This window comes from Hyaena hyaena, unplaced genomic scaffold, assembly GCF_003009895.1.
Source record: "Hyaena hyaena isolate Hyena2069 unplaced genomic scaffold, ASM300989v1 scaffold_56, whole genome shotgun sequence".
NCBI classification, from domain to species: domain Eukaryota; kingdom Metazoa; phylum Chordata; class Mammalia; order Carnivora; family Hyaenidae; genus Hyaena; species Hyaena hyaena.
Genome location: NW_024080688.1, coordinates 1,447,330 through 1,459,281, shown reverse-complemented (window position 1 = coordinate 1,459,281; position 11,952 = coordinate 1,447,330). Strand labels below are relative to the sequence as shown.

The following is an 11,952-nucleotide window of genomic DNA, read 5'->3' as shown; positions in this document are numbered from 1 at the left end:
TTTTTTTTTTTTTATTTCTAGGAGAGAGAGAGAGAGACAGCGTGAGCAGGGGAGGGTCAGAGAGCGGGAGTCACAGACTCTGAAACAGGCTCCAGGCTCTGAACTGGCAGTCAGCACAGAGCCCGATGCGGGGCTCGAACCCACGAACCGCGAGATCATGACCTAAGCGAAAGTCGGACGCTTAACCGACTAAGCCACCCAGGCACCCCTGGGTTAGGCAGTCTTAATGGAACCAATTTCTGATTTCTTTGAGGCTTGTTTTAACTTTATCTTCTGTATCTGATATACAGGCAGACACCTCTGCTGGCCTCAATTTTAGTTCCCTAATCTGAGCATTTTCAGAGCTGCTCTCTGGAGTTGATACCAAATACAATACGATTTAACTTCAAAGTTAACTTTATCTATGATTTAACAACATTTCTAAAGACATACCCTAGTCCTTTTTGGATTTTCACTGTTCATTTATTTAACAAACATTTATTAAGGACCTCTTATTATGCTCAGCCCTGTGCTTGATGGTGTTGGTAAAAATTTAATAGTCTTGAATTTTCCAAAATATTCCTGATTCCAACTGTTTTAACTTTTTAAATAAATAGTTCCTGTACCAGGCCTTATATCCCACTTTTTCTTTGAATGGACATTGTATTTGTTGGAAATTCATGAGAAGATGAAGACACTAGTCTGTTCTCTGATGGATCTATCTTCTTGTGAGCATCATCCCCAGGATAACACCAAAGGCCCTCTTCAGTAGTATGATTCTCCTAAGTGCTGTTTCAGAGAAGAGATCAAAGTCGAAAGATTTCAAGGATGAGATAGAAGGTGACTTAAACCTCTAGGATGTGTTGGATGGGATTGGTAGAACGGGAGAAAAGGGACTCAGCATAAACAATGGTGTGGCCTAGCCTAGAGAATAAACAGTGAGGGATCAGGCCTGGAGGGAGCAGGTGTGTTTAGGGCATGAGGCCGAGAGAAGGCTAAGAAGGTCAATTCCAACCATGCTGAAGCAAGTTTTGGATGTCAACCCAAAGGATGTCATCTTGCTGGTAATGGGAAGAAAATATGAGCATCAGACTGCCTGGCCTCGCAGCCCAGCTGCATCAGTCTCTGCTGTGTGACTGTGCAAGTTACCTGACTTAGCTGGGCCTCAGTTTCCTTATTTAAAAATGATAGATGTTGATAATAATAGCATCTACCTTATAGAGATCTTAAGGAGGTTTATGGCAATCCCACATAAAAGTGCCCAGTATGTTACCTGGCACATATGTCAGATTAGCTATAAATTATTTAGAGCAGCAAAGTGACACAGTTAGGAAAGGAGTATAGGAGAACACCAGGTAGGCATGGAGAGAATAGATTGGAGAGAGAGGAGACTATTCTGGTAGTGGGAAAGTAGTAGTAGTAGTAGTACTAAGAGTACTAATACTAGTAGTCTAGTAGTCTAAGCAAGAAATGGTACGGGAGTGACCAGCAGTGGTCAGGAGAAGGTGGTGAATCTTAGATGTTGAGAGAAAAGCTGATGGGTCTTACTTCCAACTGGATGGTGTGGTCTCCAGCTGTTGTGTTGGGGGTGGGTATTTTGGTGCCAGAGCTCAGACCAAGCATGCATCCCATGACAGGGCTTGGAAGAAGGGGAGGGAAAGTATTGGTGTGCTTGCTGTGATCTGTGAGAGGGTGGGGAATGTAGATAGAACACACACCTTCTGATGCCGTCGTGCTAAGGACATTTCAAAGGCCGCCTGTCTCCCACTCCCCCAAGTCCTCTTAGTAGAACAGTTTTAGGCAATGTTGTTAAAGACCATGACACCAGAGAGGGTAACACTTTGGCTGTCCTTGAATGGAGCTGAAAACAGCCCTTAATAGGCAGAAGAGACTGATGGTGAGATTCGGAGGCCTGTAGGAAATGGGGAACAGGAGGAGAGATGGTTTTCATGTGGGAGTAGGGCTGTGGGGCACGTCACGAGGGAGAGGAGCACTGAAAGAGGAAGTGGGAGAGCGCTAATGACGCGCTCAGCCAATTTCACAGCCTTGCCCTTGCAGCTCCCTCTGTGACGTCACCATCGGCACACTCAGGAGCCCTTAGGTTTTACAGAGCATTTCTCTTGTACTGAACTTATGCTCCAAGTGCTCACTGCCTCTAATTCAAACGTTAGACAAACTGAAGTCACATGCATCTTTGATCCTGTCAGGGCATAATCAGAATCACAGCTGGGAGGAGAGGGAGCATGGGAGTGGAGCCATGTTGTTGGGTAAAATGTGATTATGCTATCTGAGAAGGAAAAACAGCCTGGCCTTGGGCACTTTGACTAGCATTAACGTCTTAACTCCTCCCCTCTGGGTAAGAAGGGTTGGGGCGGGGGGAGGGGGTAGCAGACAGCTGCCCCCTCCTTCAAGTCCTTCCCTGTGGGGGTTCCAGTGCAGCCCAAAGAGTAGAGCTGATCTCACTCCAGAGTTAACTCCACAGGAGAACTGAAGCAAGTCTAGGCTAGTCACCTAGTCCAGCCCCTGCTCTCAGGTCCCCTGGAATTGCCTCAAGCCCAGCCCACTGTCTGGAGTTTGGTGTGGATCCTCCCTTTCCTTCAGGAAGCAGGGCTACGAGTATGAGGGGGAGCCGGACAACAGGCAGCCACCAGAGAAGAAACCAGATGCTGTTAGAAGATTTAAAGCTTCTGAACAGAATACATCTAAAAGGGAGGGAAATGAAAAATGGGGGTGGGGGGTGGGTGGAGGTTTCAGGCACTGCCTACCAGTGTGGGACTAAGGCCTAGACTCCCTAGACCTGTACCCCAGCAACACCCCAGACGTTGAGAACTCCCTTGAGGCGTTTCTGGACCAGCAGAAGCCTCTAGGCCAGATCCCATGGATCCCATCAGGTCCTACTGCACTCATGCCATGGAGCCACAGGGTTTCTCTTTGGAATCTGCTCAGAGTTTTGTTTTTATCTCTTTTGCATTTTGTCTTCCAGAGTGGAACACTTAAGGATCCGGACTCAAGCAAGACCCCACCTCAGCGGCCAGCGCCTCAAGGTTGTTTACAGTACATTCTCGACTGTAATGGCATTGCAGTAGGGCCCAAACAAGTCCAAGCTTCTTAAAGCGATTGGTAGTTCATTTTTCAAAGCAGAAATTTTAAGCCAAAAAACAAACAAGGAAAGGAAAGCGGGGAGGGGAGCGACAGACCCCCCGCCCCCAGTGGTGCCGGTTCTGCGTTTTCAATGCTGACTGGACTGTGTTTTCCTATGCAGTGTCAGCTCCTCTGTCTGGTTGTTTACCTGTTCCCGTTTGTGCTTGTAATGCTCACTTATGTTTCTCTGTATAACTTGTGATTCCAGGGCTGTTTGTCAACAGTGTACAAAAGAATTGTGCCTCTCCCAAGTCCAGTGCGACTCTATCTTCTGGGTGGTTTGATAGTATTTTTAAAAGTATTACATAATGTGGGGTGAAATAGGACTGAGGGGGTGGACAGGGGAGAAACAAAGACCACAAAAATAAAACCCAACTCCTCTCCTTCTCCACCCCCCCCAGACTCAGATTAAGGCACCCCCCCACCCCCTGCTTACCTCCATGAGTGTGCTTGGGATCTTCAATGAATTGTGCTTTTTGCTTCCTTTCTGCATGACTAGGGTAAATAGATAGAAGTTTAAGAGATTTTCAAGGTCTAATTTCCATAGCTTCATCCGTTGAATCTGAAGGCATCCACCTTTTTCTCCATTTGCTAAAAATTTGGTGCAGTTTGAGTTTATGTGAATAGGCTGGCTGTGCCTGTAGAGCTCTTGTGTTTTTAGTGATGACATGAAATATAAAGAACAAGCTATTTCCAGGAATGTGTTCATATTTTACATCGAAGTGTACCTTCTTTTTTATTATTGACTAATTAACTATGAGATTAGGAAAAAAAAAATGGGGCCGCTGATGTGCAATATCCAAGTGAAATTGTGAGTATTTTCTGTGTTGATCTCAGTCCCCCAAGTTGTTTCTTCTTTGTTGCTGTTTCTGAATTGGCCATATTATGCGCTTCTGTGAAACTGAGGCTGCTTTTTATTACCCAAAGCTTGACCTATGTACAGAGATGATTCTGTAGTGATTTTGGACATAGGATGCAGGAAGCTATTGAAAGTCTGAGAAGGATTTGACCGTTGTGCTCTTGGCCTCTCCCTAGGCATTATGAGACCAAATAAAAAACGTTCATTTCACAGAGTGGGTACACTGCCTACAGAACTCGAGGTGGACTCCTGCTTTCATCTTCAGCTGTTACAAGAGCCCTCTAGAAGCCAGAGAATCCGAGGAGTTTCTCTTTCCTGGGAAGAACTGTCTCTAGTTTTAGCTTGTGTGTATTTGGGGCAGATGCTCCACAGCCATGGCTCTTGAAGAAACGTCACAGTTTGCCCTCTTCCCTCTGACACGCAGTTGCTGGGCAGGATGAGGCAGGTGTTTAAAGCAGGCCTTCTCCTAGCCAGGTTGGGACAGGCGCCGAGTGGTCTCCTCTGGCACCATGGTCCGTGGGAGATCATGCCAGCAGTTTGCATTTTAGAGAAATGCTTCTGGCTCTACTTTCACATTCCTCTCACTTCTATACTGACATGTTACCGTTCTGGATTCCAGGTCAGAGGAATAAATAGTGTCGATAGTATGATTTATGTGTCCGGGGCCTTGTGCCCCGGTTTCTCCTTTGGCTGCTGGAAAATTCTGAGGCTACAGGGAAATGCACTGAGTGTGAGTGTTCTCATCTGTGACTCCTCCCTTAGATGATGGTGGCAGTCGATGTGTTGTAAATATGTACACGTATGCAATTATGCACTTCCAGGTGGGTTGCATAAGAATCAGGTCCTTAAATACCCCTCAATCTGATGAAATGGTAGAAAGGAATAAAGCAACATTTCTCAGAATGGAGGAATACCTTTACTTATTTATTATATTTTTATTATTTATTTATTTATTTATTTGTCCAAGCGGTGAGCTGATGGTGGTGTTGCTTCTCTGCATGTTATCAGTGTGAACATCCAGGTGCTTTTCATGTGACATTTGTGAGCCACAAATACAAAGTTGCCATTTGGATTCAGTCAGGCTCCAGGGTGGTGTTAGCCAAGGTCTCTCAGGTCGGGGAGAAACTGATTAGGGCTCCTACTGCCAAATGCAAGCAGGCAGCGTATCCTGACTATTATACACCCCCAGGCAGCATGCTAAGGGACAACTCTGTGGCCTGGGGGACATCCGTGTCACAGTGTAGGATTGCTGTTCAGGTGTTTTGTACCCATTTCTTTTCTGATGTTGTCCCTTTTTTTTGTACCAATCCAGCTGGGAGAACCTCAGCCAATGCTGGAAGAGTGATTTAAGTACCTCTCTTTTGTGACTCTCTTGTACAGCTTAATGTGCAATAAAGGAAAAGTTATATCTGTCTTCAGTGTTAAGTTGTAAAGTTTCTGGCTATTCAAGCATCTCTGTACAAGTGGGAAAGAACTCAGGTTCTGGTACAAGAGGCTGAGCTATCAACTTGCTGTACTTTACAAGAAAAGGCTATAATACAAATGATGCCAAACTTTGGAAGAGGCAGAACTGGTTAACATGGAATATGCTGATCTATCATCTTCAGCTTCACTGGTTATCTGATTTGAACTTGGAACTTCAAGTTTTCAATGCAAAACTCCATTTATTTACTCATTTATGTATTTATTTATGTATAACTAACCCTGGTATATTCACTGGTAATTGATAAGGTGGAGCCCATGCCATCAGTAGGGAGATGGGCTGATGATCATGGGTGCACAGTGGTGTAGATGTATAATTCTGCCTCTCCAGGGAGTATGGGTATTCTGGTGTTTCTAGGAAACTAAGCTTCAACACAACTCTTAGCTCCTCTTGAGTTTCTAAAAGCCCACTCCTTCCAGCGGGCCCATGAATGTGGACTCTGGGAGTGAGACTGAGAAATTGGATCTCTCGGGCCAATTATGCATCATTTCCACTAGTCAGTATGCACTAATGGGGACATCTTTTGACTTTTGAGTACAGGAACCCCCTTAGCAAAATCTGAGCAATCAGGTATCACACTTAACTGCTTGACAAACCCCAGAGGAAGCATGGCTTTTTTTCTCTCCAGGCCACCAGATGGTTTTCTGTCTCATGCTGGGAGAACAGTATCCTGGTCCTTCGAGGGGGAGGGGTGGGGAGGATTGGTCAGGGGTTCTTCTTTGCCAGATGGTGCCCACAACATCCCCAGGGGAGAATAAGACTTGACTTTCTGGAGAATTTCCACCACACACACCTGGGAGGGACTGGAGCCCCCTGAGGATGGTACTAAGGGGCAAAAGAGCACATGGAAACAAAAGACTGCCCCTAGTCATGTGCATGGGCCAATGTTAAAATGAACCTCTGATGGGGGAGGGGGGGCGGGGGCGTGACAATCAAACACGTGCAGGTCCGGAGCTGGACAAAGGCCAGCTCGGTAAACCATCACCAGTCTGTGATCATCAATGATCATAAAGCACACAATGCTTTTTGAAGAACTTTCTTGTCCATTAACGTCTTTGAAACACTACCATCTGAAAGACAACTAAGAGTAGGGATTGCTTTTTAATAGTTTTATGGTTGTAAACACCAAAGTGCAGAGGAGTTTGCTGACTTGCTCAGGGGGTCACTAGTAGACTCTGGCTTGGACTTTCTTATGCCCAACCCTGTGCTCTTTCCACTGCTCTGTACCATGTCTGCTGTGTGAAACTCGAGACCTCCTAGTAAACTGTGGGGCGGGTTGCTCTGTACCTAAGGAAACTTTGGGGAGGAGGGGTGGGCTGCTTCTGGTCTGGGAGGCCTTCTGTAAAAGAGCTTGCCTCTGATCAGGGCTGCCGCCGCCATGGTTTCTTCCCTGTCCTGACTTCTGCTGTGCCCGAGGTGCTGTCTCTGAGGTGGAGCGAGTGGTGCTTGGATGAATGGGGGGAACCAAGGACTGGCTCTGGAGCCCTTCAGGGCCTCTGGGTGGCTTCTCATAATAGCGCTTATCCTTTTGGTAATTAACTAACCCCATCCTTTGAGACATAGATTCTACTAAGGAAACCCTTTGATATGGTTAAATTATGAAGTTTTTCTTGTACTGAACCTAGGGGGCCCTGGGCAACCCCAAGGAATGCAGCCCCCAGGCAAGGTGCTGCCTCCACGCCGGCCTCCCCCTGGACCATCACTGCCACCTTCCTCCTCTTCCTCCTCCTCCTCTTCTTCCTCCACCACCCACGGAGATGCACCCTCCAGCAGCAGCTCCCTGGCAGAGGTCCAGCCACCCCCGGCTGCTCCACCACAGAAGCCCCAGCCTCACCCACAGCTCAAGTAAGAGACGACTCAGCAGCTCCTTCCCCTCCCCTCTTCCTGCCCCTCCTCACAGGCCTTAGGCTCCAGAGCTGCTAGAAAGCACCTTCAATCAGGCTTCCTGCTACAGATATTTTTGTGGGGCTTTTTTGGGGTTTTGGTTTTGGGTTATTTTTTTGGTTGGGGGCATGGTTGGGGTTGATTGGGGAGGGTAGGAAAGAGGGAAGTGAAAGTCTAAGGTCTAGCCAGAAGTGCAAACCCACCTCTTTCTTCCTGGGGAATACCAATAAGGCAGAGTTACTGCCTTCTTTCCTATTCTTATATTAGCTTAGGGTTGTTGTCTCTTTCTCTTTTTTTTAAATTCTGTCTCCCACTCTTTTTTTCCATTCCTTTTCTGTGTGTGTGTCTCTCTCTTTTTCAAATTAAAAAAAAAAAAAAATCCTCTTTCCTGACTCTGACTCACAGTTTAGGGTGTGCAATCAGCAAGCCTGCCCAGAAGGAAAAGGGGGAAGTAGTTAAAGCCATTTCAACTTTTTACCTTCAGCTTTGTCAGGAGGAGGTCCCAGATAGAGAGCCTGAAGGACTCCATCTTCTTGGGCTTCCTCACTCCCTAGAAGCCCCCACCACACTGTCCTGCTTCAGAGGAAGAACTGAGAGCCCCTAGAAAACAGTAACGCTGTACTTGGGATAGACAGCATCTGGGTGTGGATGGTGGTCAGTTCCACCTTCTGCCCCAGAACCAGAGACACCTGTCCGTACAGACCCCTGTCATCACTGCGGCAGAGACAGCTGTGTCTTGTGGGGATGGGAGTGACCCACCAGTACTTGTCAGAATGAGGTGATGGGAATCTTCAGGGAGGGAGGAAACGGGGGGCACTTAGAGATAGTCTAGGCATTGCATAGATGAGTAAACTTCTCAGAGAGATTTGGTTAGTTTTCTTTTTCAAAACCACTCTGTTAGTGGCACAGCCAGGATTAGGGCTCGGGTCGTCCAGAAAACCACTTTCTCTGGGTCATTCACCCTCATGACTGGAGGGGCATCACCCACTCCTACTCCCCAGCTCTAGCCAGTGGCACATTTCACATCTCATCTGCCCCATAACCTCCCCTCAATACAATTGTTTTCTGCATGCTGACTTTTAAAATCTCTCCTACCTTCTCATTAGCTGACCCTGGCCCTAGTCCGAGGGCAGATCTTTGGGTTGCCACTGCCTTTGGGCTGAAATTGTTGAACAGAGCCGGCCTCTGACAACAAGCAGGAGGTTTGTACCTGGCGCCCCCGGCTGTACATGCAGAAGAGGCCCCCCTCTCAGAGGCCAGCATGTTGGGGTTCACCCCCAACCTTAGTGAAAGACAGGCCATTTGTTCACAGTCACTGTAGGAGAAAAACTGTTCACGCTCTGTACAAGGGCGTTTCTGGGGCTGCACCCCAAGTTTCAGAGAAGACCGAGAGACACCAGGAGAAGGGGTCTGCAGCCAAAAACCATCAGGAAAGAGGCACAGTGAAAGTCAAGGAGACATGACAGACGACTGGAGTTGCCAGACCTTGTATCTTCTTCTCAAATGCTGGGCTTTGTCTCCCCTTGACCTTCTTGCCTGCAGTTTTTCTCTGAATCACGTCTCTCAAGGGAAAAATAAGTCCCAAAAATGTGTATGATTTGGGTTTTTAATTAGAAAACACTTTATGTATCCACATATGTGTCCACCTGATATGTATCTCTTTTGCCCCTGGATTTCCTGAACCCCACAGACCTCACCGCAGGGCTCTTCGGGGCTCATCTCAGAGCCTCCACGGTCTCCTTCACCAGTGCTGCAAGGGTGGACACATCCGTTTTAAGAACAGACAAATTGAGGCGTTCGTTTATTCCAGGTTTATTTGGAATCAGAAAAAAAAGCAGGGTATAAAGACCCGAAAAGGTGTCGAAATCATTTTACAAAACTTCTACACATCACAAATGAGAAACCGAGTCCCAGAGAAGCACAAGAGTGAGTAAAGGGCAGATCCAAGACTTCCAGGCAGGCCTTCTGATGCTGGCTTCACCATTAACAGTTGATGGGAAAGAGCGTACAGAGTCTAGGGTCCCCTAGTCGCTATATTTCGTTAGAAGGGATGGGCATGAGAGTCCTTGACTAGTACTTACCAAGTTGAGACTGAAATGTAGCCTGTGGGCCCTTTAGTTTAGCATTAAATAAAAGGAACAGACTTTGAGTCACACTCCTTCTCCTTTCCCTTCTCTCTTTTTCCCCCTTCTCCCTCTCTCCCTTCTCTTTTTCCCCTTCCTCCTCTCTCCCACGCTGCCCCCATCCTTTCCTGTTTTAGTAGCACCGAAGGTGAGGCTAATAGTGCAGGGGCCTCCCTGGGTCCTGGTAACACTCCACTGCTGGCTTTCTCCTCCATCACCGTGGTCTCCCTCGGGGGGGTGTGGGGGTTCGGTTGTGTATCATGTCACCATCTTTCCCTGCCTCACTGGGAACACCCCCTCTCATGTTCTCTCTGGTTTTTATCTTCAAGCAAGTCGCAGTCCCTGACAAATGCCTTCAGCTTCTCTGAGTCCTCCTTCTTCCGGTCTTCTGCCAATGAGGATGAAGCCAAAGCGGAGACCATCCGGAGCTTGAGGAAGTCCTTTGCCAGCCTCTTTTCAGATTAGCTCTCCAGATACACGGGGGCACCTAGCCCAACCCGGAAGGGCATCTGAGACATTTGACAGTAGTCAGCCATGTTTGGTGGTGATGTCCCATGACCTTGATGTGTGTGCCCCTTCCTCTGCTCCCTTGTGCTAAGTGATATTGTGCAGCGTAGAAAAGACCATGTGAAAGTCTCCGGGCAGGTGCCTAACCAGGAAAGGGCACCTGACTTCAGGTAGAATAGAGCTGCTTTCCTGTAGTCCTGAGGGCTTCCTCTGAGCCCATCAGTCGCTGTGAGTTGAGTGGCCTTATTGTGACAGCGCCATCATGTCTTATTCTTCTTCGTGAACCCAGAATTCCCTTCACTGAGGACTCTTGATAGCTTAACCCAGCTCAGATGCAGTGCTAAGCATGCCCCCTGCTTTAGTCAGTTCTGCCTGTTTAGGGAGCATATACTTACCCAGAAATGCTCTTGGCTCTAAGTGTTAGGAACTTACCCACACTTGGATCCCTTGTCATACCTGTTTAGCTGTTTGAAACACACCTGCCCAACACAAGACATTCCTCCACCACTATCATGACAGAGCACCTTTATAGTCCGTTGATACTGGAGAGAATAAGGATCTGCAGCGCCCCCCACCCCTTTTCTCTCCTCTGGAGAGCCGTTCTTATGTGCGTGCTGCAGTGATCTTGAGCTCTGAAGGTGCACTGTAGAGAATGCATGCCACTGTAACAGCAGTATGCCAAGTTTTGTGTTCATCTCCAAATAAATGTCAAGACCTTTGGTGTAATAAAAGCAGCAGCATTAACCAGCATTTGATTCAGCCATGAGGTCTCCCCTAGGCCACCCTTTTGGTTGAGAGAGTGTATGTGCTGCATATGTGTGTGCTTGCAAGTGTAGGGAGGGGGAAAGTCCAGGAGAGTGAAGCCATTTGTGCCAGTATGTTTGTGAATGTGTTCATGTGTGAGTGACTGTTTGCACGTGCTTGAGAGTATGGCTGTCCTTTAGATGCCACTTATGCTGGGCCTCCTGACACCTCCTGGTGAATGTTTCCTGCAGGACAACTGAACATTCTTCAGGAACTCAGCAGTTCCACCAGTTTTACTGAATTTTTAGCCTTTCTAACAAGCATAGCACCTTTGTTCCTGGGACAGCCAAGTTAGACCTACTTGTCTGGTCCCTCAAGCTCCTCAGCTAAAGCCCACATGGTGGTGCCAACGAGGCTGGACCCATCTGCTCTGATAAGCCGAGTCCCACAAGCCTGGCCCCAGGCATCCTAAAGAGGCCTGCGATTGAGGGTGGGTTCTCAGGAACTTCACTCTGGCTACTTCAACAACAGTAGGTTCCCAAAGACCACAAGTACGTGAAGATAAACACGACATCTGCACTAACAAATGGAAATCAGTATATTAACGTGATATCTATATAATTTCCTACACATACCCATCCTAACTCAGCAAAATAGCACTCAACCAAATGCCACTATCTTGCTAACCCTCCTCACAAGCAGTAGGTGCTGAGAGGCCAGAAGATGAAGTTGTCTGACACCAGGGTTGCCTTTCTCACTCAGCCCATGACTCCAGGGTCCAAGGATCCAGAACTCTACCTCCTTCTTACACTTAAAAACCAAGAAGTAGAGGGGCGCCTGGGTGGCTTAGTCGGTTAAGCGTCCGACTTTCGCTTGGGTCATGATCTCACGGTTCGTGGGTTCGAGCCCCGCGTCGGGCTCTGTGCTGACTGCCGGCTCGGAGCCTGGAGCCTGTTTCAGTCTGTGACTCCCTCTCTCTCTGACCCTCCCCTGCTCACGCTGTCTCTCTCTCTCTGTCTCTCCTAGAAGTGAATAAAACATTAAAAAAAAAAAAAAAAAAACCAAGAAGTAGAACCTCCCATTGAGTGACTCCTGGGAGTGTCGGGGCATGGCAGCCCTCCTCCCTTGAAAACACACATAACTAGGGAACAAACTATTCACAAACCAAACAAAAAGGTGGGGGGCAGGGAACTCCCTCTGCTCTGGGGAATTGATCTTCAGGGTTCCTTCTA

At 47.6% G+C, this 11,952-nt stretch overlaps 1 protein-coding gene across 1 annotated transcript in view; it reads left to right on the top strand.

Moving 5' to 3' along the window:
* SYN2 (synapsin II) overlaps positions 1-10,726 on the top strand; it is a 187,553-nt gene extending 176,827 nt beyond the window's left edge. The window contains exons 11-13 of the mRNA XM_039231379.1: positions 2,963-3,023; positions 7,088-7,307; positions 9,799-10,726. Coding sequence (XP_039087310.1) covers positions 2,963-3,023; positions 7,088-7,307; positions 9,799-9,934 — 417 coding nt within the window. The 3' untranslated portion in view covers positions 9,935-10,726. The remainder of the gene's footprint in view (positions 1-2,962; positions 3,024-7,087; positions 7,308-9,798) is intronic.
* The last annotated feature ends 1,226 nt before the right edge of the window (positions 10,727-11,952 follow it).